The 27,573-nt window shown below is 40.1% G+C and overlaps 1 protein-coding gene across 3 annotated transcripts; it reads left to right on the top strand.

Annotated features, from left to right (window-relative positions):
• Positions 1 to 1,886: 1,886 nt before the first annotated feature.
• On the top strand, positions 1,887 to 27,573 carry ZBTB43 (zinc finger and BTB domain containing 43). Of its 3 annotated transcripts, none has more exons than XM_025888228.2 (3): positions 1,887 to 2,010; positions 5,778 to 5,899; positions 22,142 to 27,573. In XM_025888228.2, exon 3 carries the CDS (start codon positions 22,165 to 22,167, stop codon positions 23,566 to 23,568), a length of 1,404 nt encoding a protein of 467 aa, XP_025744013.1. In that variant the 5' UTR covers positions 1,887 to 2,010; positions 5,778 to 5,899; positions 22,142 to 22,164; the 3' UTR covers positions 23,569 to 27,573. The 3 variants fall into 3 exon arrangements, with proteins under 3 accessions (XP_025744013.1, XP_073761840.1, XP_025744015.1); XM_025888230.2 differs by lacking the exon at positions 1,887 to 2,010 and adding an exon at positions 2,019 to 2,311; XM_073905739.1 differs by lacking the exon at positions 5,778 to 5,899.

Here is a 27,573-nt window from a genome sequence, read left to right as displayed (position 1 = left end):
TCACTAATTTCTCTTCAGCTGTATCTAATTTGGTGCTTAAACCTTCCAATGAGCTGTTCGTTTAAAACAGATCTTGGGGCACCTGGGTTGCTCAGTCAGGTAAATGTCTGACTCTTCGCTTCAGTTCAGGTCATGATTTCAGGGTGGTGGGATCAAGCCCTGCATCAGGCTCGGTGCTCAGAGCAGAATATGTTGGAGAGTATCTCCCTCCCCTCCCCCTCTCCTCCTCCTCCTGTTTGTGCTTGCTCTCTTACTCTAACATAAATAAATAAAATCTTTTTAAAAAGAAAAAAAAGAAAACAGATCCGTCTCTGCTGCTTGACGTCTCTGCTTATTTCCTTATGGGTTCTGTGGTTATTGATTGTGAGTTCATATTCATTTGGAAGCCTGAGGGAATTCTTTGAGACCTGGGTTGACAGTGAGTTCTTCTAGACAGGACATGTGTTTGTTTCAGCCAAGTACCATAGGTACTATCAACTCAGGTCCATTTTAAATTGAAATATTCAGCCTGTGGGCTTTTGGACCATGCAAACATTGTGGCCATGTAATGGCCAGACTTTAACCACGCATCCATTAGGGGTAAAATGCATTGCCTCTCTACCTAGAGCCAAGGCAGAGAGAGAAAACTTTCCTTGCTGCCTATCTCTGCCGGGCAGATTTTTTTCCCCTCTAGTTTATCCTTCCCCTAAAGATATATCATTTCTTGGGTCCCAACCTGATATTCCAATTTGGCTCTCATCTTGCCTGGACCTTGGTAGATGCCCCTACAGCTAGTAGCAACATCATTGTTTACCTATCTCCAGAGATGATTTTTTAAAAAATATTTATCAGTATAACACACATGCTAACCATTCAGAACAGATGCAAACTGTGTCTCTGCATAACTTTTGAACATCAACTCGATCTAACTTCCTAGGCTTGTATTTCTGCTTTCTTCCTGGTCTCAGATGATTTTTCCTGACTTTCTCACAAGCTTATCTATGTATTGAAAAGGGTACTTTCAATATTTCTCCTAGCATTTTAATATATTTTGTTGCCGTTATATTTGAAGAGACTACAATATTGCTAGAAATAAAGTCCAAGTAAGAAATGTATTAGGCTTATCCAACGAAACATCCAGAGGTAAGCTAGAACTGTAGCTTAATGTCATATGAGACCTAGGCTCTTTCAATCTTCTCATTTTGCCAGCTTTAGCATTTGCTTGTCACATTATAGGCACATGATTGGGACTGAATTTCCAAGCTTCAGTCTGTTTAGAGGAAGGAAGAAAATAAAAATGGCAAAGCACTTAAGGAGCATACTCAACCAGAAGTCTTAGTGGACTTTGCTAAAAAAAAAAAAAAAAAAGGGGGGGGGCCAGAAGTTGGTCACATGACTATGCCTCGTCTAACCACTGGCTAATGAGATTACCATGAATAGTTTGTACTAATAATGAGTCATTCCTTCTAGCAGCAGTGAAGATCTACCTCCCCTGGGATCGAAGGATCTCCTCTGGTACCTGAATTCAAAATAGGTCCTTGGGGGGACCCAGCACAGCGCCTGCCACACAGAGGGAACTGTTCCTTTCGTTGTACATTGAGCATCCACTACGTGCGAAAGGCACTGTGGAGGCAAAAATGGATCTGACACGATCTCTGCTGGGCAGCATGAGAAAGATAAAGTTTGAAGGGGGTTGGGACTTGGTATCCGCTCCCTCACGCCCAGCAGCGGCCTCACTCCTAGTCCCCAGAGCCGATTGACCTGCGCCAGGTTACCACTGCGCACGAGCCTGCTGCAACGGCGCGCTCTCCTGACGCCCCGCCCCCGAAAGCGAGTCCCGCATGCGCACACCGCTTTCGCTCTGACGCACCCCCGGAAGCACTGGCAGTTTCGGGGGCGGAGCCGGGAAGCGTTTCCGGGGGCGGGAGGCGCAGGCTGAGGCGGTCGCGGCGGCGACGGCTTGAACGGGCCTGACGCCGGTGGTGGAAAGTGTCCTGCGGGCGGGTTATGTGAGCGCGGAGCCCTTAGCAGGTACGGCGGAGTCGGGACAACAGGTAGCGAGAGGGCAGGGAGGGAAGCCGGAGAGGTTTAAGGGTTTCTCTGCAGGTCCTGGCGCGTGCGCGGCGCCGGCCCGGCAGGCCCATTCCGCAGACCGGGATGCTTAAGCCATGCTCTGGCGGTTGGAGTCCCGGCACCCTGGTCCGACTCTTGCGGTCTCCAGCCAGCCCGGTACGCGGACCGCGACACCAAGGCCCCCGAGGCAGAGTCTCGCCCAAGGTCACCCCGCGGCGGCGGACCTCGGCGGGCCAGAGCGCTTAGAGATCCCGCCCCGGTACGTCCGCCGGCCTTTCGGGGGCGCAGTGTGGGTGCAGCGTGGCGGCCTCGGGTTCGAGCCAAGGCCAGGAGAAGGGCTGCGCCCGGACTTTGCTGGTATCTGCCTGTGTTTACTTCTAAGTAGTGTTTCACCTCTGTTGCGGTCTCTTGTCACCTGTTGTCACCTGCCCTTTCTGCCTCTCAACTCTGCCCCTGTCAACTTTGTATTTCTCTCCAGTTTATCTCTCTTGAGCCCATCTCTATCTGGACCTTGTTTTTATTTCTGTCTCTACTTTGCTTGTGTTTCTTAACCCTGTGTTTCCCTCTCAATCTTTACTCTCATTCATGGCCTTCCTGTCAGCCCTGCTCTTTGGCCATCCGTGTTTCTGCCAGTTTTGTGTCTTTCTTGTTTGTGCCTCTCCTAACTGGGTTTGTCTGGGCGGGGCAGGGCAGGCTTGCCCGGACCTCTGAGCCATGCAAAGTGACTCATGACCCCGTGAAGCTTCCTGCACTGGTGACATTCTCAGTGACTAGACTGCAGTCTAGCCTCAACTCTGACAGGTGTCGCCCAACATAAGTGTCTGGGTGCAGGAGCTCCTCCTGGCAAGCAAACCAGAGACCATCTCAGGGCCAAAGTAGCTTGATAAATCCTTGCCTTTTCATACCCATGGTTTTTAAGCCTCCACTCCACTTTAAGCCTCCATCCACTTACTCCAGGATGGCCTCCAGGGCTCTCAGGAGCCAAACTCTCTTTGAGTTCCAGCTGTTTAACTAGGCCTGTCTGCAGGCAAAGGAAGGGTCAGTCTGAGAGTCTCTGCCTCTTGGGGCTCATGGAACAGCAGGATTTCTGGGAAAGCTGTATGCTTAGTTCAGAGATTGTATCAGTATGTGCAGTTAAATTATTAAGAAACCTAATAATTTGGGATTTCATTCTTTGCTTTACCAAAGTACTCACTGGAGAAATAAGCCAGACACATAAGAACAAATATCGTATGAGTTCACTTATGTGAGGTATCTAAAATAGGCAAATTCATAGAGACAGAAAGTAGAATATAGTTTACCAGGGGCTGGTAAACTATATTCACAGGAGGAGATGGAGCGTTATTGTTTAACCGATACAGAGTTTTAGTTTGGGATGATGAAAAAGTTCTGGAAATGATAGTGGTGATGGTTGCACAACGTTGTGAATGTGCTTAATGCCACTAATTGTACACTTTAAAATGGTAAATTTTATATTAAGTGTATTTTACCACAGTACAGGGAAAAAAAACCCTGCTCATTGGAGAAGCTTGAAACTAACCAGATCTTTGGAAAATGTGATTTTAAAAATTTATTTTGTGGATCTTAGAACATTTAGTTGCGCCTACATTAGTTGATGCCTGCTCTTATCACAGCTGATGTCCTTAGAAAAGGAGTTCGGCTAAAAAAAATTGGCTAAAATCTTCCTTCAAGTTTTCTACTTGTGGCAGATTCCTGCCCTGGCTCTTCTCCCTCCATGTTCCTTGGATTTGGTGCAAAAATCTGCATACCCATGGGAAATTTGAGGAAGATTTTGCTTTTTACATGAAGAAAATTCTTAGGGTTGGAAAAACAACCCTTTTATTATGATAATGCAAAATTATGTGTCATTTCCTGTGTGTTTTCTGATGGAGGAGGCTTTTGTATTATGTTCTGTTATTTAAGCTATCAGGTTGCGAGTATGGTAGTTTATCAAGCTTTCTTGCGGGATGTAGCAGATGAATTACTACTGTATTGAATCTTAGATACCATCGATTGTTTTCTCTACCACCAAAGGAGGAGAAAACACTGCCAATTAAGCTATGATAATGTGCTTTTTTAATCATTTAGGCTTCTAAAAAAATTTTTTTTAAAGATTTTATTTATTTGAGAGAGAGAGTGAGAGAGCGCAAGCAGGGCGAGGGGCAGAGGAAGAGGGAGAAGCTGGCTCCCGGCTGAGCAGGGAGCCTGATGTGGGGCTCAGTCCCCCCACCCTGAGATCATGACCTGAGCCGAAGGCAGCCGCTTAACCGACTGAGCCACACAGGCGCCCTAGGCTTATAAAAGTTCTTATTGAGAAAACATTTTTAGACTTATTTAGACATTTTTAAATGACATCATTCTAAAGCCTAAATAAAAAGAAGAAAGTGAAATAAATTGGTTAAAGTGTTTGTTAAACTTTTAACATTCCTACTCTTGAATACTTTTCAGTTCAGAGTTGGGTCCATACTTTTCCACAATGTCCTCCTTTGTGCCTTCAGAAACACTGATGAGGCTCTCAGGAATGCTCTATCATTGTCTCAGGCAGTGACAAGCATTAAAATTTCCACTTGGCCATCACATCCTGATTGCAGAAATTTTGAAATATGCCTCTTAAAATCAGTTGAATGTACTCTTATCATTTTCATGAACTTTTCCTTTTTACCTTATTTATATTTACAGTTGAAATAGAAAGATTTTTGTCTTATTTGTAACATGTTTAGGACAAAAACTTTATTTTGTCCGTTTGTAGCTAATCATTTTCCTGAAACTTAGTGCTGTTTCTGCCTTTTGCTTTTCTTGATTTGAGCTTCTTACCCCGAATGCTAATGAATATGAGCATGCATTTAAAACCATTTCCTTGGCTATATTGTAATGTAATGGCAGGATCACTGATAAGTGGGGAGTTAGTGGTTAGAACAATACCTTCTCTTTTGAATCTCAGAGTTTGCCACAATGGAATGTTTGCCCTGAAGCTTTAAGTAAAACATTCAGCAGTGGCTTAAAATTAAAGGGAGACAAGAATCAAACCTCTTCAAGTAGCTAGCTCATTTTTTAGAAAATGATAAAATAGGTTTTACTGAGTTCTTTGGCTAAAGTCTTCCAATTCGAACCTGTGGGGTGCTGATTGGCAGTGGTCTGGAGGCTGAAAACACTTTTCCAAAGGATATTTTAATTCTGTAAAGTTACGTAGACATTTATCATTGTTGGTTTTCTATTTTTAACCAATGTGCCATGGTATTGTAAGATGTTATTAAAACTGGGCGAGGGGTTGAAGGGTGTTCAGAACTCTTGGCATTTTTTGTAACTTTTCTGTAAATCTAAAATTATTTCAAAATTAAAAGTCTATTTAAAAAATACAACACAGGGGGCGCCTGGGTGGCTCAGTAGGTTAGGCGTCTGCCTTTGGCTCCAGTCATGGTCCTGGGGTGCTGGGATCGAGTCCCACATCGGGCTCCTTGCTCACCAGGGAGACTGCTTCGCCCCCTGCTTAGGCTCCCTCTCTCTCCGTCAAATAAATAAAAACCTTTTAAAAAGTAAATTAAATTAAAAATACAACACAGAAGCAAAGAAGGTACAGAATAGAAGTTAATATAACCAAAAATACTAGTGTTGGTTAGTTTTCTTTCTGCTGCTCACACACCTGTGGTATTTATTAGCAAGGCGCATGGACACGGTAAATGTCACCAGCATCTCTTTTACATTTTGAACACAATTTTTTCTTTCAGAAGTCAGTGCAATTTTAATTTGAAACAAAACTGAGAATGGGTTCCCCTTCCTCATTCATCCATACTGCTTTGTGATGGCCATGGCATAACGGGCTTTTCCCAGGAATACAGCTTTGCATTAGGTAAGCTATGAACTTACTAAAAAGACAGTTTTTTAAATTGTTTACTAAAATGGTTTCTTTTTCAGCAGAAATAATGATGTAGTTGTATTTAATTGCTCTAGACCACAGTTTCTTTTGCTTCTCTTCTGGGAAGGAGCTCTTGCGTATTTTAAGACCAATCACTGCTTTCTATCATACCCTTACAGCTTTTAACTTCAGAGAAATTTCTCTGCTGAGTTACTTTTTTTTAACTTAGAAAAATAATAGAGTTAAATTAAACTGATTTGAATCCTGACCTACCACTTCTGAGATATATGACATTGGGCAGGTCTTTTAACCTTCCTGAGCTTCAGTTTACTCATAAATGAGTATGAGGATTCAGGGTTATTGCAAGACCCAGGTTTCCATAGTCTGCTTTGTGAACTGTAAAGCATTTGACTAATACAAAGAATTTTGGTAGGCATGGGGTATTGGTATTTTTGTACATTTGTGCCAGTCTTTAGATTTACTAAAGTGGTATTTACTGTGTTTAAATGTGCTCCCTACAGTAAGCATGCAAATTACCCTCTGTTCTGATTAAGAAATCTCTGGAGGGCTTCAAGACTGATGGGTCTGCTTCCCCTATTATATTGCTATCTGTGGTTTTCAGACATGTAATTGTGTTTAAATAATGTGTAAAACTTGACATACTGTTCTTTAGCTGTGTAATAATTAAATACAGGCTACTGTTAAACTCATCAAAGTTGGAAGAGACCTTGAAGGTCATCTAGAGCTTGGTGATTCTTCAATATTTCCCTGTTTTTCCCTGCTTTTAAAAAAAGCCAAAGAGCCGGGGCGCCGGGGTGGCTCATTTGTTAAGCCTCTGCCTTCAGCTCAGGTCATGATCCCAGGGTACTGGAATCGAGCCCTGAGCCCTGTGTCGGGTTCCCTGCTCCGCGGGAGGCCTGCTTCTCCCTCTCCCACTCTCCCTGCTTGTGTTCTCTCTCTCTCGCTCACTATATCTCTGTCAAATAAATAAATAAAATCTTAAAAAAAAAAAAGCCAAGGAGCCTCCATAAACTATGGAGGGAATGAGCGGGGATAGGTGTGCATGTTTTAGAACTGTTACTGTTGGGTTGGTTTTGTTTTGTTTTTGTTTTCTGTTTTTTTTTCTTAACTATGTGCAAGATAAAATCGCTAGTACCTCATTAAGTCTGAGGATGGTAAATAATTTGCTCAGGAGTTTAGGAATGTGTTGTATATTATAGATTACTTCAGTTGTTTATTTCTGAAAATAGTATTCACCTTTACCTTCATACCAACATCAGGCTGTATTGGGCCTGAGCAAGTGTTTTGAATTTGAATTCCAACTTCACCACATTAAGTAGTTACATGACCTTAAGCAAGTGTTTAGCCTCTTTGTCTGTTTCCTGTTCTATACAATAGGAATGAAAAATACCTATCCAGTGGTTTATTTTGAGGACTAATGAGATAAAATACATACAGTGCTTTCGTACAGATTTTGGTACAATGCACACATTTAATAAATAGTAGATGCTGTTATTATCTCTACTAATTACAACATTTTCCTAGTTACCCAGTTTGGAAGCTTCATAGTCAGTATAGGTAACTAGTTTACTTCACATCACTTTATTTTTTCAACCACTTTATTAAGATATAATTCACGTGCAATTAAAAGTTTTTTAGCATATTCAGTGGGTTGTATAACCATCACCACAATCTAATTTGAGGATTTTCATTCCCCACCACCACCAAAAAAACCCCACAAAACCCCAGTTAGCAGTCAGTCACTCCCGTTTCCTTTTCCCATGGTTTCTGGCAGCCACTGATTTACTTTTTGTCTATAAGTCTTTCTATTCTGGACATTTCTTATAAATGGAATCATACAAGATGTGGCCTTTTGTATCTAACTTCTTTCACTTAGCATAATGTTGTCAAGGTTCAGCCGTGTTACCATATCTGTCAGCACTTCATTCTTTTTTATTGCCAAAAGATTGCAATAAAAATCCAGGTATAGAATATAGGTTGACAGGTTTTTCTTTGAGTACTTTGAAGACATCTGTCTTGCATTGTCTACTGTCTCCTGACTGACATTGTTTCTGACAGAAAGTTTTAAGAATAAAGAATAATATTTCATTGTATAGATATACCACCTTCTATTTATTCAGTCATCAGATGAGGACCTTTGGGTTGTTTCCACTTTTGGCCATGATGGATAATGCTGTTGTTGATAATCCTGTGTAAATTTTTGCGAATATCATATGTTTTCAATGCTCTTGGGAATATATCTATGAGTAGAATTGTTGAGTTACATGGTAGCTCTATGTTTAATTCTTTGAGGGACTGCTAAACTGTTTTCCAAAGTCGCCACATCATTTTATATTCCCACTAGCAATGTATAATGGATCCTTCTACATCTATATCAATACTTGTTTTGTCTGTTTTATTTATCATAGCCATCTGAATGGGCAATATCTCATTGTGGTTTGAATTTGCATTTCCCTAGTGAATAATGATTTTTGAGCATTTTTTGTGTGCTCATTTGTATATCTTCTTTAGAGAAATGTCTGTTAAATCCTTTGCCCATTTTTCAGTTGTCTGCTACTAAATTTTAGGAGTTTTTTTTTATATATTCTGGATATAGGTCACTTAACATTTACGTGACTTGCATATATTTTCTTCCATGTTGGAGGTTACCTTTTCACTCCCTTGATGGTATTATTTGTGCCTTGCACTACCTTGCATCTTCCTGCTTACCAATTCTACCTTTTCCATACTCACTGTTATTTCATTGCCTCAAACCTTGATTATATTTGCTGACATCTTTTTTTTTTTTTTTTTTTAAGATTTTACTTATTTATTTGAGAGAGAGGGCAAGAGCTGGGTGAGGGGCAAAGGGAGAAGCAGACTCCCTGCCCTGGACTCTGGGATTATGACCTGAGCCGAAGGCAGATGCTTAACCAACTGAGCCACCCAGGCACCCCTGCTGAAATCTTATAATTAAGCCTGTACTTCACACTTACTCCTGCTTTTAAGTGCATCAGCAGATTGTCTTTCCTGAACATATTTCACAGCATATCACTGAGAAGTTTCCAGTGCTGCCCCCAGTGCCCACATTTAAAGTTCAGATTGAGCCTTTAGCAGGGTAGTCCCAGCAATCCTGTCCAGGTTTATCTCCCACCACACTGACACTTGTAGAAGGAAGCGCAGGAGTGATCTTGAATGGAAGAGAGTGCAGAGAGAGCTTGTGAGCTGGCATTCTAGTGGTAGTTTTACCATAGGTGAGGACCTTGCCCTCAGTGGGATGGGAGCAATAACTCAGTTTTTTCAGTGTGCCATACTCACAGTGCACTTGACCCACAAGAGATTAAAGAAAACAAACCAGAATGCCATGTGATTTATAATTTTTCTTTCTATGTTAGTAAGTGAGGTGGGCTTACAGTTTTTTCATGTCTAATTTTGATACCAGGGTTTAAGTAAAAGTAATTAGTAAGTTTCCTCCCACCATTATTCCCTTGCTCCTCTTACCCTCTGAAACAGTTTATACAGCATAATAATTTGTTTACAGAATTTTCCCATAAATTATTCTAGGCCTTGTGTGCTTTTGGAAATCATTTGAACTGTTTGGTAATTTCTCCACAGTTACTGTTTAGATTTTTTTTTCCTTCTCAGGTCAGTTCTGATAATTTATATTTTTCTATAAAACTTTTTATCCGTGAGATTTTAAAGTTTCTTAATGTGGAATTGTCTAGGGTGCTTGGGTGGCTCAGATGGTTAAGCGTCTGCCTTCGGCTCAGGTCATGATCCCAGGGTCCTGGGATCGAGTCCCATATCGGGCTCCCTGCTCTACGGGGAGCCTGTTTCTCCCTCTGCCTCTCTCTCTGTCTCTCATAAATAAATAAATAAAATCTTTAAAAAAAAATGTGGAATTATCTAATTGTCTTCTTTTTTAAAAATTGTTTTATTGTTATGTTAATCACCATACATTACATCATTAGTTCTTGATGTAGTGTTCCATGATTCATTGTTTGTGCATAACACCCAGTGCTCCACGCAGAACGTGCCCTCCTTAATACCCATCACCAGGCTAAACCATCCCCCCACCCCCCTCCCCTCTAGAACCCTCAGTTTGTTTTTCAGAGTCCATCGTTTCTCATGGTTCGTCTCCCCCTCCGACTTAATCCCCTTCATTCTTCCCCTCCTGCTAATCTTCTTCTTTTTCTTTTTTCTTAACATATCTTGCATTATTTGTTTCAGAAGTACAGATCTGTGATTCAACAGTCTTGCACAATTCACAGCGCTCACCGTAGCACATACCCTACCCTATGTCTATCACCCAGCCACCCCATCCCACCCCGTCTAATTGTCTTCTGTCTTAAAGTTTCTATATGTCATTATATGCCATTTCTTATTCTTAATTTTGTGAATTTGACATGCCAGTTTTAATTTCTTCATTGTTTTAGAATTAAGAATTTTGTTTAATTATTGGGTGGGGTTTTTAAGATTTATTCTTCAATATTTCTGGACTTATACATTGTGTAATCACACGTAATCACATGTGCTCTGTGTGTGCATTTCTGCTTTGGGGATAACTGGTGCTCTCTGTGCCCACTCTTTTTTTTTTTTTTTTTAATGTCCTATAAAAACCTAATAAAAGATGTGTTATTTGTAGACTGTAGAGGTTGTATGTTTCATTTAAATTAGCATTACCAGTGATACCAATCTAAGTTTCTATATCCCAATTATCTTTTGCCTACCTGATTTAAGGATTAAAAAAGGAAAATTTATATTTCTTACTACAATTAGTTTCTGTCACTCTTGTTTCCTGAAGACTATATTACATTTACACATAGTTTGAGAGATAACTCTTACTGTGAATTAATGGTATTCATCGACTAACAATAAACTTGGGGAAAAAAATAAGAACAGTAAGCTTTTGTCCCATTTAGTGCTATTTACATCGAATCTTATTTTGATATTAATAGTGTTGCCTGGTTTACTGTTGTTTTCATATACCCATTCTTTTGACTTTTGACCTTCTTGGTGATGAATTCTATTATTGTTTCTGTATCTAAACAAGTATTTTGCCTTACTTTGAAAGCTATTTTGATTGGGTATAGAATATAGGCTGACAGGTTTTTTCTTTGAGTACTTTGAAGACACCTGTCTTGCATTGTCTACTGTGTCCTGACATTGTTTCTGACAGGAAGTTTGCAGCCTTTTTATCTGTGGTTCTCTGTACAAAATGGCTCTTTTTTCCTCTGGCTGCTTTTAAGAGTTTTCTTATTACTGGTTTGAAGTGATTTGATTATGGTATGGCTTGGTGAAGTTTTTTTTATGCTTCTTGTGCTTGGAATTTGTTGAGGTTCTTGGGTGGGTGGGTTTGTTGTTTTCATGAAATTTGGAAAGATTTTTGATATTATTTCCTCAAATTTCAGTTTTTAGACCCTCCACCTCCTCTCCTTCAGGGATTCCAATTAGGTGCCTTGAAGTTGTCTCAGGGCTCACTGATACCTTGTTTCCCCTTCCCCTCTTTTTTTTTTTTTTGGTCCCTTTTTTTCCCCCTCCCTGTTTTATTTTAGGTTGTTTCTATTGCTGTGTTTTCAGGTTCACTGATCTTTTTTCTGCAGTGTTGTTATTCCTCAGTATTTGCTTATTTGTGTTTAATCTGTAGAAATTTGATTTGGGTCTTTTTTTTATAGCTTCCCTGTTTACCTACTATGCTTAATTTTCCTCTATTTTCATAAACATATGGGATACAGAATTTTCTACCAGTTACATAAATTTGTCATTTCTGGGTTTGTTTCTGTTGATCAGATTTTTTCTTTCTTTATTATGAGTTATATTTTCCTGCTTCTTTGCATGCCTGGTGATTTGTCATTGGATGCCAGGCATGAATTTTACTTTCCTGGGCTCTGAATATTTTTGTACTATGTAAATATTCTAAGTAGTTTGATCCTTTTGAGGCTTGTTTTTAAGATCTGTTTAACAGGACCAGAGCTGCATTTTGTTCGGGGCTAATTTGCCCCCACTACTGAGGCAAGACTTCTGAATACTCAAGATTTTTCACTCAGAAATTTTCTATTAAATATTTTATTTGATTGCTCCTTGTACTCCATTCAATTCTGTCTTTAGTACACTAACTAGCCGTACTTTGGATCTCTATTCCCTGTTCTCCTGTTCTATTCTCTTCTCTCTTGCTCTTTTCATATTTTTATCCTCCTCCTGCATTCTGATAGAAGTTCCCCCAGAGTGCCTTCCACATCACCGATTCCTTTTCTGCTGTTGGAGTTCTGCTCCTGATTGCCTGTTTACATTTCTCCTGTGTTATTAGTTTCTATACATCTTACTTTAAGTCATCAGCTCGTTTTTCATAAAGACCATGTTTTCATAAGTTTGTGGAAACATCATTTTAAAAATGCTATCTAGGGACTCCTGGGTGGTTCATTCGGTTAAGTATCTGCCTTGCGCTTAGGTCATGATCCTGGGGTCAAGCCCCACATCAGGCTCCCTGCTCAGTGGGGAGTCTGCTTCTCCCTCAGCCTCTCCCCTGGCTTGTGCACACGCTCTTGCTCTCTCTGTCTCTCTGTCAAATAAATAAAATCTTTAAAAATAATAAAAATTTAAAAAATTAAAATGCTATCCAGAGGGACATCTCGGTGGCTCAGTCATTTAAGTGTCTGATTCTTGGTCTCAGCTCAGGTCTTGATCTCAGGGTCGTGAATTCAAGCCCCATGTTGGGCTTCACACTGGGCATGGAGCCTACTAAAAATTAAAATAAAATAAAATAAATAAAAATAAGAACACTGTCTAAGCTGTGCTCTTTAGGGGCAGGCACCTGGCTGGCTCAGTCAGTAGGGCCTGTGACTCTTGATATTGGGATATTAAGTTCAAGCCCCACGTTGGGCACAGAGCTTACTTAAAAACAAAAAACTGTGCTTTGTTTATCCCTTACTATTTTCTTCATTTTTGTTACTGTAGAATGTATTTACAGACTCCATGTACTTACAGAATAAAACTAACCGGGTTTTTAATTCTTTAGAGGGAAACATTCTGCTTGGGTCTGAAAAATTCCCCCCTTTGTGGGTGAGTTCTTTGGGTTTTTTTTTTTTTTACCATATACCTGAATGCTGTTAGAATCAACTCTTAGTTCTTTAGCTGGAGGACAGGCTGAACCATCCTGACACCAGGGGTTAACTTGAACTGAATGGCTGGGGCCAGAGGCTGGGTCTTAGATACTCTTAGGAGAGCTTGAGCTCTGTGCACTTTCTTCTGTGTTATTGAAATTGTTTTTTAAGATTTTACTTATTTGAGAGAGCGCTCACACAGAGGGAGAATGAGAGGGAGAAGCAGACTCCCCACTAAGCAGAGAGCCAGATGCAGGGCTTGATCCCAGGACTCTGAGATCATGACCTGAGCTGAAGGCAGACGCTCAACCGACTGAGTCACCCAGGCGCCCCAGGTGTTAGTGAAATTGTGATTCCAGGGACCTACTTTAGTCTCTTTGGCCCAGCTAGCAAATGTCTCTGCCTCCTTCCTGGGGCTACTGCTGAGCCCCACCCTCTCATGTCATGTTTTTAAAAAATTTCTGCTGAGGCACTATGCAACCTCTGGTATTCCAGTGCAGCCAGCAACGCATGTTGCTAATCTACAGGACCTGTCCCATAGTCCATTCGGAGATTTTAGCCATGGATGGACCCTTCCAAATGAACAGGCATTAGTGTTTTTCTCTCAGGATTGCTGCTACTATATCAGGATTGTCTGGGGTAGTAGGTGGATTTGCAGGGGTAATGTTTCTTTTCAGTCTGACCCCATCTCCACTCTGTCATTAATTAAAGTTTAACCAGATAACTCTGGTCCCTAGTTTTGAGGACTAAGGCCAGTTTTTTCATTTTTCCTAGATTATTTTGGTTAGGATATGGTAAATGGGAAGAATTAAATATTGCTCTCAAGTCTTCCTCTTTTACTGAAAAGATATATGACTGTAGGATATACCAGGTCCCCTCCTGAATTTCTCTTGAGTTTATAATTCTCTTGTGTTTTTATCATGCTTTGCCTTGAATAAGAGTTGTATGCATGTTTGTTTGTTTGTTTGTTTTTAATCTCTCCTACCAGATTATAAACTCTGGACAGTGAGACTCCTTGATCGTTTTAGAAATTCCCTCACAGTACTTTGCATATATAGTATTTTATGTTGGTTTACTTAATTTATGTGTTTATTTTAGTGAGTTAATTACTTCTGTGGAAGTTTTTTTAACAATTGGAACAGCAGCTATACTATAAATATAGATCACAACTGCTTGTGAGCTTATAAATAGGCTTATATAGCAGGAAAACTTGAAGGAGAGTTTCAGGCTTTACATGTTAGTAAGATCAGGGAATATGTAGAAATACCACACTCACCCAAAGTTAAGGGCAGAGGTCAGATACTTGCATTTTATTTTTATTTTCTTTAAGATTTTATTTATTTATTTGACGGAGAGAGACACTGAGAGAGGGAACACAAGCAGGGGGAGTGGGAGAGGGAGAAGCAGGCTTCCCACCAAGCAGGGAGCCCAATGCGGGGCTTGATCCCCAGAACCTGGGATCATGACCTGAGCCAAAGGCAGACGCTTAAAGACTGAGCCACGCAGGTGCCCGGTAACTCCCATTCCTAATTCCCCTGAGCCCATGATAACCTCTAATCTACTTTTTTGTCTCTGAATTTTCCTATTCTAGATATTTCACATAAATGGAATTATACAACATGTGTCCTGTTGTGTCTGGCTTCTTTAAGTTAACATTTAGCATGATTTAGCGTAATGTTTTCAGTGTTTATATTGTAACATGTATAAGAGCTTTATTACTTTTTATATTCTGTATTCTATCTTTTAGGTGTCATTGATTAGTTGTAATGTTGTTTAAGTCTCCTATTTCCTTATAGATCCTGAGTTTGGTTTTTTCTATCCATTACTAAAAGTGAGGAATTGGCGTCACTACCTGTTGTTGTAGATTGGTCTGTTTCTCTCTACAACTTTGTCCATTTTTGGTTCATATATTTTGTTCCATATATATTCTCTTGTTAGGTACATATATGTTTATGGTTGTTACATCATCTTGTTAGATTGAACCTTTAATCAATATATAATGTCCTTTGTTCTTGTAACCTGACTTAAAGTCTATTTTGTCTGATAATAATATAGTCACTCTAGCTCTTTGCATGGAATATCTTTTCTTTCATTTTACTTGTCTCTTATAGACAAGATATAAATAAATCATATGTTTTTTAATAAACCATTCTGCCAATCTCCACCTTTTAATTGGAGAGCTTAATCCATTTACATTTAAATACTGGTAAGGAAGGATTTACTTGTACCGTGTAGCTGTTTTCTGTATATCTTGTATGTTTTTTGTTCCACAGTTCCTCCATTACTACCTTTTAAAAACAGTTAAAAATAAAATAAAAACATTTATTTACTCTTCTTTTGGTATGCCATTTTGATTTTCTTCTTTCCTTTTCATGTATATTGTTTTCTTAGTAATTACATTGAGTTTTACAATTAACGTCTTAAACTTAGCAACAACCTAGTTTGACTAATTCAAACTTAGTTCTTTTTTTTTTTTTTTTTTAAGAGAGAACACAATTGTGCGCTTGAGTGGGGATGGGGAGGTGTGGAGAGGGAGAGAGAGAATCTTAAGCACGCCCCACTTGGGGCTCCATCTCAGGACCCTAAGATCATGACCTGAGCCCAGATCAGAGTTGGACGCTTAACCAACTGAGCCACCCAGGCACCCCAAAACTTAGTTTCAGTAGTACACAAACACTCTGCTCCTTACGTATCCATCCCTCTCCCTTCATGCTGTTATTGTCATGGATTACATCTTCAGACCTTGTCTATTGACATAGACTTAAGATTTATTGTTTTATGCATTTGCTTTTTAAAGCATACGGGAAAAAAGGAGTTATAAGTCAAAAGAATGATAACAGCTTTTATATTTATGTTATTAACCTTTATCAGTGGTCTTTATTCCTTCATATGCCTTGGAATTATTACCTCGTATTCTTTTATCTCAGCCTGAAAGGACCCCTTTTTATCATTTCTGGTAGAGGAGGTCTACTGGTAATGAATGCCCTTAGCTTTTGTTTATCTGGGAATGTCTTAATTTCTCCTTTATTCAAGAAAGGATAGTTTTGCCAGATAGAGAATTATCAGTTGACAGTTTTTTCTTCTAGCACTTTAAATTTTATACCACTGCCTTCTGGCCGCTACGGTCTTTGATGAAAAATTAGCGTGTGATGAAAAGTTAGCGTGAATCTTATTAAAGATCCTTTTTTATGTGATGAGGCACTTCTTTCTTGCTCCTCTCAACTCCCTTGTCTTTGACTTTCTGCTGTTTAACTTCTAGTGTGTCTAATGTGGAGCTCTTTAATTTTACCCTTCTTGGAGTTTTTTGAGCTTCTTGGATGTATGGGTTTGTGTTTTATCAAATTTGGGAAGTTTGCTACCAATATTTCTTTTAATACTATTTCTACCTTTTCTTTCTTTGGAGACCCACATGGTGTGCATGTTGGTACATTTGATGGTGTCCCACAGGTACCTCAGATTGTGCTCATTTCTCTTCATTTTTCTTTCTATCCCTCCAACTGGATAATTGCAATTGCTTTGTCCTTGAGTTTGCTGATTGTTTTTCTTTTGCCTATTTAAATTTGCCATTGAACTCCTCTTGTGGATTTTTTCTTTCAACTTGTATTTGTTTCCTATGTCTTTCAAACAAAATATCACAGACTAGATGGCTTAAATAACAGGAATTTGTTTTTTTCACAATTCCAGAGGCAAAAAGACCAGGATCATGGTGTTGGTAGATTTGGTTTCTCCTAAGGCCTTTCTTCTCAGCTTGCAGATGGCCACCTTTTCATTGTATCTTCACATTGTGCACACCTCACATGTTTCTCTGTGTGTCCAAATTTCATTTCTTAAAAGAATACTAGTCAGATTGGATTAGGGCCCACCCTAACAACCCTATTTTAATTGCCTCTTTGAAGGCCTTACGATCCCAAAACTGTCACATTCTAGGGTACTTGGAGAGTTGGGGCTTCAACATGAATTTTGAAGGGATACAACGCAGCCCACAACACAGCTATTACTCTTCTTGGCTCCAGAATTTCTCTTTGGTTCCTTTTTATAATTTCTGTCTCCTTATTGACATTTTTCTCCTGATTTCCTTTAGTTTGCCCATAGTGGGTTTTTTGGGTTTGTCTTTTTTTTTTAAAGCAATTTGAGCATATACAAGGCAGATGTTTTTAACAATTTTGGCTAGTAATTCCAATGTATGGATTCTTTTTCTTGTGAATCCTCCTGTTTTCCTTTTTCTTTGTATACTTTGTAGTTGTTGGTTGAGAGCTTGAACATTTTATGTATTCTAGTATGGTAACTCTTGAAATCAGATTCTTCCCATCCTATGGGATTTCTTTTGTTACTTGTTGAGGTCTGCAGTTGTCTGTTTGCATGACAATTTTTCCAAACGATTTTGCAAAGTCTGTATCACCTTATTGCTTGTAGTCACTGAAGTTTCATTATGTGTTTAGCCCGTGACATGACAGACTTCCTTAAATACTTTGACCTAGGTCCTGGGCGTGGATGGGCAGGGGAGTGTGTTTATATTTTTAAATCTTATGATCAAAAAAAAAAAAAAATTAATGATCAGTGCCACTGGGGAAGCCACTGCAGCTTGAGCAGACCAAAACAAAGCTATGTGGATCCACCATATTGGCCAGAATGCAAACCCCCCAGCTTTTGAAGGACATAATCCCTGTTGTCCTCCCTGGCATGAGCCAGCCACTTTAGGAATGTGGGCCACTATCCCACAGGGTGGTGCAGGGGTAAGGAATGGGGATTATAGTTGGTCTATGCTCTTAGTGAGGTTCAACAGCCTCTCTCTCCAGCCAGCATTGTCTTGGTTGCTACAAGCATCTGATCAGATTCCAGAGTTCTGAAATAGTTGATTCTGATTATTCAATAGCTTACTGGTTGTTTTGGTGGAGGGACTGATCCCTAGAGCTTCCTAGTCCACCATTTCCTCTATACTACTTAATGACATTGATTTTCATAGAACTGTATTTAAAAGTCTTGTTCTCAGTCACTTAAGATTCCATAAAAGATACTTGAAATCTTGAGGAAAAGATTAGTATTCAGTAACAGTGTTGGAAAAATAGGCTAGACATTTTGGAGGGAAAAGGGCTGGATCCCAGCATTACTCCTTATGCCAAAACAGACTCTTTGTGTATTAAACATTTAAATGCTTTTTTAAAAAAAATAATACCAGGAGGAAAAAACTAAATCTTTTTACTTTATAAAAATAATCTTGGAGTGGGAATGCCGTTCTATGTCTAATACAAAACCCTGGAGCCATAAAAGCAAAGATTGGGTAATTTGTATACATTTCAAAGTTAATTTCCTGCATTTATAAAAAAACTACAAATCGGTAAGATGAATTGCCCAATTTATTTGAGCAAAGAATATGACTGATAATTTATAGGAAAAACAAATGACAGTAAACATGAATAAAGAATATCATTCTCATTCATAATTAAAGAAATGTTGATCAAAACCACAATCATGGATTATTAATTTAGGAGATTTGCAAACTTTTTCTTTCTGGTTTGATAATGTGTAGTGTTAAGAGTATGGGGGAGTAGACACTTGTTTATTGTTGGTAGGAATGTGTCTTGATGCAACCTTTCTGGAAAGTACCTTGGTAATACACATCAGAATGTCAAATGCACAGCCCTTTGACCCAGCAGTTCCACTGGTAGAGATTACCTTATAGATATTTCCAAAGATAGGCCAGGATAGTTATGCATAGATGTATAATTATATTGTGTATATTATAATAGCATTGCTCATAATTTCAAAAGTCCAGACGTGAAATTCTGTAAGAATAGAGCTGCTTAAATTAGGATATGTCCATATAGCAGGAGCTATATAGTCATTAAACAGAACTGAATTAGCTCTTTCTGTGCTAATGTGATACATTAGTCCATTTGGGCTACTATAACAAAATACCATAGACTGGGTGGCTTATAAACAACAAATTTATTTCTCAGAGTTCTTGAGGCTAAGAAGTCCAAGGTCAAAGCGCTTGTAGATTCTGTGTCTAGGGAGGACCCACGCCCTCATTCATAGATAGCTCGTCTTTTCCATGTGTCTTTACATGGCCAAAAAGGCAAAGTAGTCTCTGTATCTCTTTTAATTTTTTAATTTTTTTATTACACTCAATGGGGGCTCGAACTCAACTCAACCCTGAGATTGAGTCACATACTGTACCAACTGAGCCAGCCAGGTGCCCCTAGTGTCTCTTTTATAAGGACTCGGCCCTTGTGACCTCATCACCACCTAAAAACCCTCCTCCAAATACTCTCACATTGAGGGAATAGGTTTATTTGTTGTTGTTGTTGTTTTTAAGATTTTATTTATTTGACAGAGGGAACACAAGCAGGGGGAGTTGGGGAAGGAGAGGCAGGCTCCCCACTGAGCGGGGAGCCCGCTGCAGGGCTCTATCCCAGGACCCTGGGATCATGACCTGAGCGGAAGGCAGATGTTTAATGACTGAGCCACCCAGGCGCCCCGAGGGAATAGGTTTCAACATGAATTTGGGGGGACTCAATCAGTCTATACGATGTTAGAAGTTCTACAAGATCTATTAAGTGACAAAAGCTAAATGCAGAATAAAATGTAGGTAATGTCTGAAACAAATAATACACGATATGTTAAAAAAAAGATAGCAGGAGGGGAAGAAGGAAGTGGGGGGAATTGGAGGGGGAGACAAACCATGAGAGACTGTGGACTCTGAGAAACAAACTGAGGGTTCTAGAGGGGAGAGGGGTGGGTGGATGGGCTAGCCTGGTGATGGATATTAAAGAGGGCACGTTCTGTGTGGAGCACTGGGTGTTATATGCAAACAATGAATCATGGAACACTACATCAAAAACTAATGATGCAATGTATGGTGATTAACATAACTAACAATTTTTAAAAATGTAGGTAATGAACCCATTTGGGTAAGGATTTTTAAGGCTATATATGATTTATTCTGATATATGCACATAGAAGTTTCTAGAAATATGTGAGTTTGTTAATGGTGATTTTCTTTGGGAGGGGGAATAGGAATAAATGGTGAAGAATTTTTTTTTAAACAACTTTCTTTAAATGCCTTTACATGTGTATTATTCCCCCCTTTTCTTCAAATAGCTAAAACCCAGATTCTACAGTGGTGTGATCTAGTAGAGAATCTATTTACCCAGATACAGTTCTCAGAATTTCCATACTTCTAAGTCTTATGTTTATATACTACTAAACTTCTCCTTTTGAAATTGCAAATAACCTGAATAGTTTATTTCCTAGTCTATTTTTGTTTTAAATTATCATGAAATGTTTTAAGAGGTATAGCCGTAAATTAATGCTTTTTCTAAAAACACTTATTTTACCTCCAAAATTTATTAATGAATAACCTGGTATTTTGGCATCTTCCTAGAAGAGGCAGGATGATGTTTTAGAAAAATAGCATAGGCTTTGAAGTCATAGAGACCTAGAATCAAATCCCAATTTAATAAAAATTAGCTCTTATTTTAACCTTGGGAAAGTTACTTGAAATAGCCAAACCTGACAATATCAATCTCCACATTTGCAGAGTCATTATAAAGATTAAGTGAAAACAAGGTGTACAGGGGTGCCTGGGTGGCTCAGTCGTTAAGCGCCTGCTTTCAGCTCAGGTCATGATCCCAAGGTCCTGGGATCGAGCCCCACATCGGGCTCCCTGCTCCGTGGGAAGCCTGCTTCTCCCTCTCCCTCTCCCTCTCCCTCTGCTTGTGTTCCTTCTCACTGTGTCTCTCTCTGTCAAATAAATAAATAAAATATTTTAAAAAAGAAAAGGTGTACAGTCCCTGCTATATAGTAATTAGTTTCTTGGTCTTTCTCCCTGTCTCTCAAAGATGACTTTCAATCTTTGGGTTTGTTTGTTTTTTTTTTTTAATCTCATACTTAGAGAATCTGGCTTTTTTTTTAAGATTTTATTAAATAAATAAATAACTTATTTGACAGAGAGAGAGAGACAGTGAGAGAGGGAACACAAGCAGGGGGAGTGGGAGAGGGAGAAGCAGGCTTCCCGCAGAGCAGGGAGCCCGATATGGGGCTCAATCCCAGGACCTTGGGATCATGACCTGAGCTGAAGGTAGATGCTTAACGACTGAGCCACCCAGGCGCCCCAAAAATCTGACATTTAACAATGTTTGGATATAGTATTAGAGCCAGGTGACAGCGCCAATAAATCTCTTGGGTTTACTGGTTTATTTTAATTTACTATGGAATTATGGGGCATGAGCAGGATCTCTAACGGAGTTTATCTTGTTAATTGTTGCTGTTTGAAATTTTCTCTAATGCTTGACTATCCCACAAAATATATTTACAGTAACAACACAGGCAATCCTTTATTCTTTGTTATAGCTTTATCTTCGGATTGAGTTCATTTAGTAACAGGGACGATATTTACTATGCTCTTTGGTCTATAAACAACTTGGAGACCATCAGATAGAAGGAATACCTTGCCTTCCCACTTAATTCTGCTTCACATCAGAGGCTCCTACAGGACTAAAATTCTGATGGCCACCAGAGAAACTCACATTGTTTGGGGCTTTGGTGAGTTTGCCCCTGTGAAGGGGCAAAGGAAGGACCTTTGCTGAAGGACCAAAGGCAGGATTGTTCTGGCCACTTCAGCCCCTTTTCCCCTCACTCCCAGGCTGGTGTATAGCCTAATGGTCTTGCAGTTCCTTACAGTTGCTGAGTTCATTCTTGTCTCAGAACCTTTGCATAATTTTTCCTTCTCACAATTCCATCCTCACTTCCTCACCCCAACTTGGCAAATGTGGATCGAATCTGAGGTCTCAAAAATTCTGTCATTTGGATAGGTACTATGTTTGTTTGAACTAGAAATATGTACTTTGTTTTATTTAGGAGATTTGTATAGCTTACAGATCACATCTCTGTGGATTCTATTCTCTCATTCAGACAGGCAAAATCAAGAGTTAATACCATGAAGAGTGGTGGGTGGTTCCTGTTTTTGGCATACTCACACCTGCAAGCCTTGCTCTGGGGGATGAATGCTCTGCTCACTAGTGCCCACAGGCAAGGGGACTTGATGGAACTATGGAACTTGTCTTAGTTTTCTTAGTGATCAGTAAGTTTCTCTTTGGGCTGGAATTAGTACTAATTTTTCTTTCTCTTACTGTAGCACTGAACAAGATTTGTGATGAAATGGAGCCTGGAACAAACTCTTTTCGAGTAGAATTTCCTGATTTTTCCAGCACCATTCTGCAGAAACTGAACCAGCAGCGCCAGCAAGGACAATTATGTGATGTCTCCATTGTTGTCCAAGGCCACATTTTCCGGGCACACAAAGCTGTTCTTGCTGCCAGTTCACCCTACTTTTGTGACCAGGTACTCCTGAAAAACAGCAGGAGGATTGTTTTACCTGATGTGATGAACCCAAGGGTATTTGAGAACATTCTCTTATCTAGTTATACAGGACGTCTAGTCATGCCTGCTCCAGAAATTGTTAGTTACTTAACAGCAGCAAGCTTCCTCCAGATGTGGCATGTAGTAGACAAATGCACTGAAGTTTTAGAGGGAAACCCTACAGTCCTTTGTCAGAAGCTAAATCATGGCAGTGACCACCAGTCTCCAAGCAGCAGTAGTTACAATGGCCTGGTAGAGAGCTTTGAGCTGGGCTCTGGGGGCCATGCTGATTTCCCTAAAGCCCAAGAACTGAGGGATGGAGAGAATGAAGAGGAGAGCACCAAAGACGAGCTGTCATCTCAGCTCACTGAGCACGAATACCTTCCCAGCAACTCATCCACGGAGCATGACCGGCTGAGCACGGAAATGGCAAGCCAGGATGGGGAGGAGGGGGCCAGTGACAGTGCCGAGTTCCACTACACCCGGCCCATGTATAGCAAGCCCAGCATAATGGCTCACAAACGCTGGATCCACGTGAAGCCTGAGCGCTTTGAACAGGCATGTGAGGGCATGGATGTGCACGCACCCTATGATGAGCACCAGGTCACTGAATCCATCAATACCATGCAGACAGAGCACTCGGTCCAGCCTTCGGGAGTAGAGGAAGACTTTCATGTCGGGGAAAAAAAAGTGGAAGCAGAGTTTGATGAACAGGCTGATGAAAGCAATTATGATGAGCAGGTGGATTTCTATGGCTCTTCCATGGAAGAGTTTTCTGGAGAGAGGTCAGATGGGAATCTAGTTGGGCACAGACAGGAGGCTGCCCTAGCATCAGGCTACAGTGAGAATATTGAAATGGTAACAGGGATTAAAGAAGAAGCTTCCCATTTAGGATTCTCAGCCACTGACAAGCTGTATCCTTGTCAGTGTGGGAAAAGTTTCACTCACAAGAGTCAGAGAGATCGACACATGAGCATGCACCTCGGTCTTCGGCCTTATGGCTGTGGTGTCTGTGGTAAGAAATTCAAAATGAAGCATCATCTCGTGGGCCACATGAAAATTCATACAGGCATAAAGCCGTATGAGTGTAATATCTGTGCAAAGAGATTTATGTGGAGGGACAGTTTCCACAGGCATGTGACTTCTTGTACCAAGTCCTACGAAGCTGCAAAGGCTGAGCAGAATACGACTGAGGCTAACTAAAAATAGGATCTGGCCCTTGAGTGGCAGGCACAAAAATAAACTATGGTAATTATGCAAATCTGGGCACAGATGATGCGTGCTACTTGCTATTATGAGAGAAGCTTAAAAAAAAATGGAAGATATTTCTGAAAGACCAGCTCTAAGTAGGCCAATTTAAAAATCTAATTCCTCAAATTTGTATGTTCCTGTCCAGGCCTGGAGTGGGTAATGGGGAGAAGTTAACCCACCTCCCAGCTGGCGAGGTAAAACTTCAGGCCCGTTGTTGTGATGGAGGCAGGTGGACTTGGTGATAGAGACACCTGCACTTGGAACTGGACTCCAGCCTACCAGTTCTGTTTCAGGTGGCAGCAAATTTTGATCACTCGTTACAAGGTCATGTTGGAATTTTATTTAGCTCTCACCATAGATAACTTAGGTAATGTGGATTTGTTTTGGTAGCTGCCTCACTGAATGAAATGCTACTTAATGTAAAAGCTACAAATAATGTGATTCCTAGGATGCGAAAGTGATTAACAGAGCTCTCTTCTCTGGTTTTATTTTCTCTAAAGGGTATTTTAACTAAAAACTATGGAGATGCTAAGAGGGTGATATTCTAAGTATAAAACAAATAACTTACGGTACAAGCTTCAATTTCTGTTAAGATGCCACTGTCACGATGTGTTTCAGACTCTTGATAAGGCAAAGTTTTGTATTTTAGTACTAACATTTAGTTTGGACAATTGTATCTAATTGTAATTCTCTAGGGTGCCAGAGATAGGTATTTCTAATTGGTTTGCTGTCCCAAATCCTGTTTAATTTTAGCATCCACACAGTGGGATCTGCTCTATGGCTAGTAGGCGTCTAGCCTGCTTTGACTCTGACCATGGTACCATTGGCTGCAGCCGTTTCTCTCTCAGATTATGATGCTTCCTGAGGAGGTCAGTCAGTGACCACAGTTAGTGGGAACGAGCCAGAAGTCATAGCTGAGAGTTACCTGTGCGCAGAAGTTGATGGAGGGCTACAGTGACACTCCCAACTGTCAGTGAGAGTTGCTGAGTAGCAGAATTTTGAGCGGCAGAAGAAAACAACTGCCCAAGCAAGAAGAGTCTTGAAAATACACTGGTGGGGGAGGTAGTCTTAGTGGGGCACGCTGAGCTAATGCTGCCAGTTCTTCGGAGTGCTGGAACGTGTTTTCAAAGGGGGAAAGAAGAATCCTAATTTTAGAAAGTAGTCTACAGATTTCATGCTCCCAAATTCTAGGTAAAGCTGCATAAATTTACAAGTCCACGTAGCTGTACACACCAGAAACCAGCAAGAAAAGCAGCTGTTCTTGGCGATCTTTTCTGCAGCTCGGGCAGATGTTTTAGGTTAAAAAGGAAGCCTCTGTTCGGGATGCTTTCAAGCTACGTCAGGTACCTGAAGTTCTCACCAGGGTAGGACAGGGTGCTACTCTTATGTCAGCTTTTCCACAGATTACTGGTCTTTTACTTCCAAGTGGAAACTTTTTTCCTTAAAATAAAAATAACTTTTCCTGGATTTGAGGTGAAATTTTGTTTTAAAAGTTTGGCTTTGCTCCAGTGTGATAGACATTGCTGGCAATGGCCTCTGGTCCTCATGCTCCAACCACAAAGGCATCTACTTGTTGAACGTTGTCTGGAAAGGGGAAAGAAAGTACTTATTTACCAGTTAACTCTTGCAATCTACATTACAAAACAGGGATCTATTCATTAACACTGTATCATTCTCGATATATAAAAAGCACTTTGTATTTAAAACTTTATTATATATATATATATATATATATTGATTTTTTTAACCTAGAAACTAGATATTACCTCTTGGTTGTTTGCCACATTAATACTCTTTGTGTCGAAGTTTCACCGGTTAACAGTCCTTTCTCTGCATACCTGACAGATGTGTATAGAGGTGACTGTGCAAGCAGAGCTCAATTGCTCCTTCTCTTTTGTTTTTTTCATGTTAGAAGCCAATGGGTTTTAGGGATGATCCTAGCCATTACGTGTGAGAAGAAACTTTTTTTGTTCCTACTGATTTCACTACCAAGGCAGTGAAGCCATTTTGTTCTGCCAAAAGCTGATCACCCTCTCCCATGGTATTAGCAAATCATTTTCTAATGATTTGGAAGGTTTGATGTGGTGTTTCCCATTAAAGATTGTATTCAAATGAGCATTGGGACATTTTGGGAGAAGAGTCTGAGAGGTAAAATCAAAATATTCTAGAAAAATCATGGTTCTTCAGTTATGCTGAAATTAGGACAGCACCTTTGTTATGAGTAATGTTGAAGAACTCTTTTTTTTTTTTTTTTTTTTTTAGCCAGGAGTGGTGGGCAGCCCTTTGGTGGCAATTTGGGAAGTAGTCAGTTGTGCTGGGACTTAATCTCATGTGTTGTGAAGAAAGGTGTCTTTTATCAAAATCCTAAGATGTACATCAGCTAAGTATAGAATTTAAAGTGTAAGTTCCTCACATCTGCTGTTTTAAGTTGTTTATGGTAGTTGGGGTTTCCTTTAAAATTTGGGTTGCTAATCGGGTCAGTCAGACCCTGCGAGGTGGTTGGGCATCTGAAATGCTGGCCATGTTCAGAGAAGTGGGGGACAGAGATTGCCTTAGTTTGGATAGTGAAAGTGAATTTTTATAAACTTTGCTTTTTAGGATTAGGAGATTGTACTGGATTACTACCTTTTTTCTCCTGCCCACACTGGGTTGGATTGTCTCTCTCCGTAGCCTCAGTATAGCTTTAGAAAATCTTTATCCTTCCAAATGAGTTTGGATAGTTGTGGGTAACATTTTCCAAACAGTCTTTCAGGGATCGTGTTAATGGCCTACAACCAAGGTATTTGTCCCCTACTTTGAGTCTTCACTGTGGTTCTTCTCCAGTCCCAGTGGGAAAGGGCTTCAAGGCACCATCAGTAGTATTTAATATTAGTATTTATACCTAATGCCTTTAATTTTAGATCTACACATCACAACAATCCACTTGGTCAAGTAGGGATCACCATCTAGGGAAGGACTGCGGTAGCCTTTCCTCACGTGTTGAGGGTTACCCTCAGGCGCTCCTGGGCCCCAGCCTATTGATTCTGATTTCTAGATCTCACCTTCCTCTAATCCCTTCTGTAGGCCACGGCTTTCAAAGAGTCTACCCAAAAGGGTCTTCTCCATTTTAGTGGCCATTTGCTGAACCAAACTGACCCGGCGCTGGCTTCTCGCGGTTTGGGAGAGCTGCTTGGTCTCAGTGACCCCTTGCTGCAGAGGCACGTGCATCCCCAAACTGCTGCCTAAGTGACATGGGGGCAGAACAGAAGCAGCTCAGTTGTGTTTGTCCTGGGGAGGGGGATTTGCTGCAGCCCCCTGCATGAGGGTGGGGAGGGCTTCACACCAAATCCAGGAGTTTGTCTTTGTAAAGGTCTCATTTAGGAATGCTGGAAACCAAGCAGCATATTTACCCCATCTGTGCCACACTAATTTTGTGATTTAATTGCTTTCATGGGTCACTAACTTTGTTGAGTAAAACCAGGGTTTGTTTGTTTGGGTTTTTTTCTTTGCTACTTATATATTTAAAGGTACATGTTTCTTATTTCAAATCTCTACTGATAGTGCCCGATGGGAAGATGCTGGAACACGTTTTGCAAATGTGACTTTTTTTTTTTTTTTTTTAGTGTTGCTTGAAGCCTGTGTCATATTATGTCAGTGCTGCTGCCTTCTTTCCTTTTATGAGGTTCCCAATGTTTCTTCCAGAAAATTACTTTATTTATGCAAGTCAGGTGACTCTTAGACCACAAAACCATTTGATGATAAACATTATCATTAGGTGCATATCTTATTGATATTTTGTGAAATGTTATGCCTGTGTTGCAAAAGTTGAATAGTTTTGTCCTTATATATTGCTGTCTTCAGTGTACAGCATGGTTTTACTTAATTGAATGTTACTGTTTAATATTTTCTTCTTATAGAAGAGACCATGCCCTTTTGTATGACATGTTTTAATAAATGTTATCCGTCAACTTTGTAAAA

The sequence above is a fragment of the Callorhinus ursinus genome, unplaced genomic scaffold (genome assembly GCF_003265705.2).
Source record: "Callorhinus ursinus isolate GAN/ISIS: 27379988/994484 unplaced genomic scaffold, GSC_fseal_2.0 scaffold24, whole genome shotgun sequence".
Lineage (NCBI taxonomy): Eukaryota > Metazoa > Chordata > Mammalia > Carnivora > Otariidae > Callorhinus > Callorhinus ursinus.
Note: the sequence above shows the minus strand (reverse complement) of the source record. Positions and strands in the feature narration are given on the sequence as shown.

Coding starts and splice junctions, on each gene's coding strand:
- ZBTB43 (XM_073905739.1), top strand. CDS start 22,165: ATGGAGCCTGGAACAAACTCTTTTCGAGTAGAATTTCCTGATTTTTCC.